Genomic DNA, 2,802 nt, shown 5'->3' on the forward strand with positions numbered 1-2,802 from the left:
GGTCGTTTTGACATAAAGTAGGCCTAATTCTAAGGCCCGAGTCTAAAGATACGACCTATTAAAGTTATGTTGAATTTTCTGTTCTTTTTCTACCCGAATTGACTTTGACTGGTCTTGAAAAAGGCTTTTCTTCATGATTCTTGGGCTTTAAATGTATAGCTTCCTCAACAATCATCTTGACTCATTTTCCATGCAAAATGGCGTCTTTAAGCACATAAACAACTTCAAGACCTGAAATACACAAAAATACATAAACAGTACTAACTCTTATTTATTATAAACATAATTGGCCTAAATAGAATACTATTAAGGGGTTTAAACTACACTACTAACCTGAGATGGTTGCACACTAGGTGGTGGAATGGTTGGCTGAGGATTGGACTCTGGTTTTGATGTTATGTTATTACTCTTTCTCTTCCCCCTTGTACTAACTCTTGCACTAACAATTTCCTACAATGCAAAAGTTCAAAGAAAAAAAACTAATAAACTAACCTGATACCATTATAAACCAATAAACTAAACTACTAACCAGAGATGGTTGCACAGTTGGTGGCATGGTTGTCTGAGATGGTTCTTCAGCTTCTGATTGCATAGTTGGTGGCATGGTTGTCTGAGATGTAAGTTAGAGACACAAGTTAGCCAAAAAGGAAAACTTAAGGTTTTGGCTAACTTAAGGGTAACTAAAAAAACATTTACTTACATATTTAGCTGGTGGCACTAAGTTGCAACAATTTCTCATATTATAGCCAACTTGAAAACACCTTTGGCATACAATCTGCCTCCCTTGTCTGCTAACCTTGGTTCGATTTACACCTAGCTCACCTTCTTCCTTCTTCCTATTCTTTTTAGGCATTCTTGGCATCTTTCTATCAGCAGGTGGCAAGCAAATAGAATAAGTGCTCTTTGGCCATTGCATTTTACCAATCAAGGGTTGCATATAGTGTTTGTATGCCTTGATATAATACTCCACTATGTACCAATAAGCCATATAATCTTCTGGATTTAACTTCATGTAATATATGGCTAAAATGGCATGCTGACAGGGAATGTCATTTAAACCTCACATCCTACAAGTGCAAGTTCTAGCTTCTATATCAGCACATTGTGATTAAGAATAGCTTTGAGGTTTTCTAATCTCAAAAGTTGTGGTCCCACTGTAAATGGTTACCCAATTCCTGACATCATCCTTATTCTTTTCCACTTTTGCCCTAGCCCTTGGACACAAAACATCATGCCATTTGTTGTATATAATTCTCTTTTTATGCATCATTTCCATACATTGCAATCTTATATCCTCTAGCATTGCAATTATAGTCTTCCCTCTTGCTTCTCTGATTACACCATTATATGTCTCACACATGTTATTCTCAACTGCATCACAACAGAGCACAAAAAAAAAGAAAGCTCTATACCACCATCTTGGATCATGCTGCTCAGTCAAATATTTGTTTGCTTTATCAGACAGCTTTGCTATCTCTTCCATGGTAAGATCAAACTCCTCGGGAATGCTTGCCTTGGCAACTTGCCAAAACAAACTCTTGTATATTGCACCTTGCAATTGGAAACATTTTAAATTTTAAATTCTTGTAATTTAAAATTTCATATTAAAACAGAAATTGTAAAAACAAAAACACATTTGCCTACTTGTCTCTTCCTCAGGTTTGTATAGATATGTCTTGCACAACATCTATGGTCTGTAAATGGTAACATCTTATTAATGACTTGCAACAAACCTTTTTGTTGGTCAGTGATTAGAGTCAAATCAACACCATGGGCAATTCCAAGGTCATCAATCAACAAATCAAGAAACCATCTCCAACTGCTTGCATTCTCAGCTTCAACAACAGCCCAAGCAATGGGTCATTGCCATCCCTCCCAACTGCAGTAAGAAGTTGCCATTTGCAGTATCCCTTTAAAAAGCAACCATCTAGACCTTTGACAGGTCTGCAACCTTCCACCCAACCCTTCTTACATCTATCAAAACAAATGTACATTCTCTTAAAAACAGGTTGAGTTAATCTTACAACTTCATCTACATCTATTCTCACTGTACTCCCTGGATTCCTCTTTAATATTTCAAAACCATAGTTCCTAATTTTGGAATATATCTCAACCAAATTCTTTTCAATGTCTCCCATACACTTTCTCTTAGCCCTAAAGCACATTGCTTCTAATACATTAAACTTGTAAGTTTGCAACACTTCAAACTTGAAATCACTTAACTTCCAACCTGAATTACTAATGATTCTATCATGATAAGCTTTAGCCAACCACTGACAATTAGCAAGCCTACTGTTCAAGTTCCTTAGACATTTATGCACATTAACAAGTGTCTTGATTTAGAAACTTTCTTCATTCTGTATAGGACTAGCCCATAGTCTCCAAGGACATTTACCACCTTCTGGGTAGCATCTTGTTTGCATCCTACTTGCTTTGTTGATATACCACTTAACTGGGCACCCACTAGCAACAACATAATCTTTCAAAGCACCTTTCAGTTCATTTCTATGACCAAACCTCATCCCAACTTCAAACTGAACCTTCATTATCTCAGTCTTGGTATTAAATATTGGGAACTTGTTCCTATTTCTAGCTGCCAACCTAGGCCTGAAATTTTATAGAAGTGAAAGAACAACTTAGAAAATCATCAACGCACTGCTATTTTTGATTGCTAATGTGACAGGTAGCAAATTTCATAGCAATTTCATTCAATGCACTGCCAAACACCTATTTTTATCTCAGCAGTTGTTAAATTCTTGACCAAAATACTCATAAATTTAGTAACCATTTGCATGGGACAAC

General features: G+C 36.3%; 1 protein-coding gene across 1 annotated transcript; it reads right to left on the reverse strand.

Annotated features, from left to right (window-relative positions):
* Positions 1-1,108: 1,108 nt before the first annotated feature.
* LOC147510392 (uncharacterized) lies at positions 1,109-2,546 on the reverse strand. Its single transcript, XM_086598119.1, has 3 exons — positions 2,446-2,546; positions 1,811-2,304; positions 1,109-1,551 (listed from the first exon to the last, which is right to left on the reverse strand). Exons 1-3 carry the CDS (start codon positions 2,544-2,546, stop codon positions 1,109-1,111), a joined length of 1,038 nt encoding a protein of 345 aa, XP_086454245.1.
* Between the last annotated feature and the right edge of the window lie 256 nt (positions 2,547-2,802).

This window comes from Coptis chinensis, chromosome 3 (genome assembly GCF_015680905.1).
Source record: "Coptis chinensis isolate HL-2020 chromosome 3, ASM1568090v1, whole genome shotgun sequence".
In the NCBI taxonomy this organism is placed as follows: domain Eukaryota; kingdom Viridiplantae; phylum Streptophyta; class Magnoliopsida; order Ranunculales; family Ranunculaceae; genus Coptis; species Coptis chinensis.

What these genes read in the sequence shown, in the direction of transcription:
- LOC147510392 (XM_086598119.1), bottom strand. Translation starts at nt 2,546, where the DNA reads ATGAAGGTTCAGTTTGAAGTTGGGATGAGGTTTGGTCATAGAAATGAA. An exon ending in AGTGGGTGCCCAGTTAAGTG is followed by an intron (nt 2,305 to 2,445) that starts GTATATCAACAA and finishes TAAATGTCTAAG; the next exon opens with GAACTTGAACAGTAGGCTTG. An exon ending in AATGCAAGCAGTTGGAGATG is followed by an intron (nt 1,552 to 1,810) that starts GTTTCTTGATTT and finishes TCCAATTGCAAG; the next exon opens with GTGCAATATACAAGAGTTTG.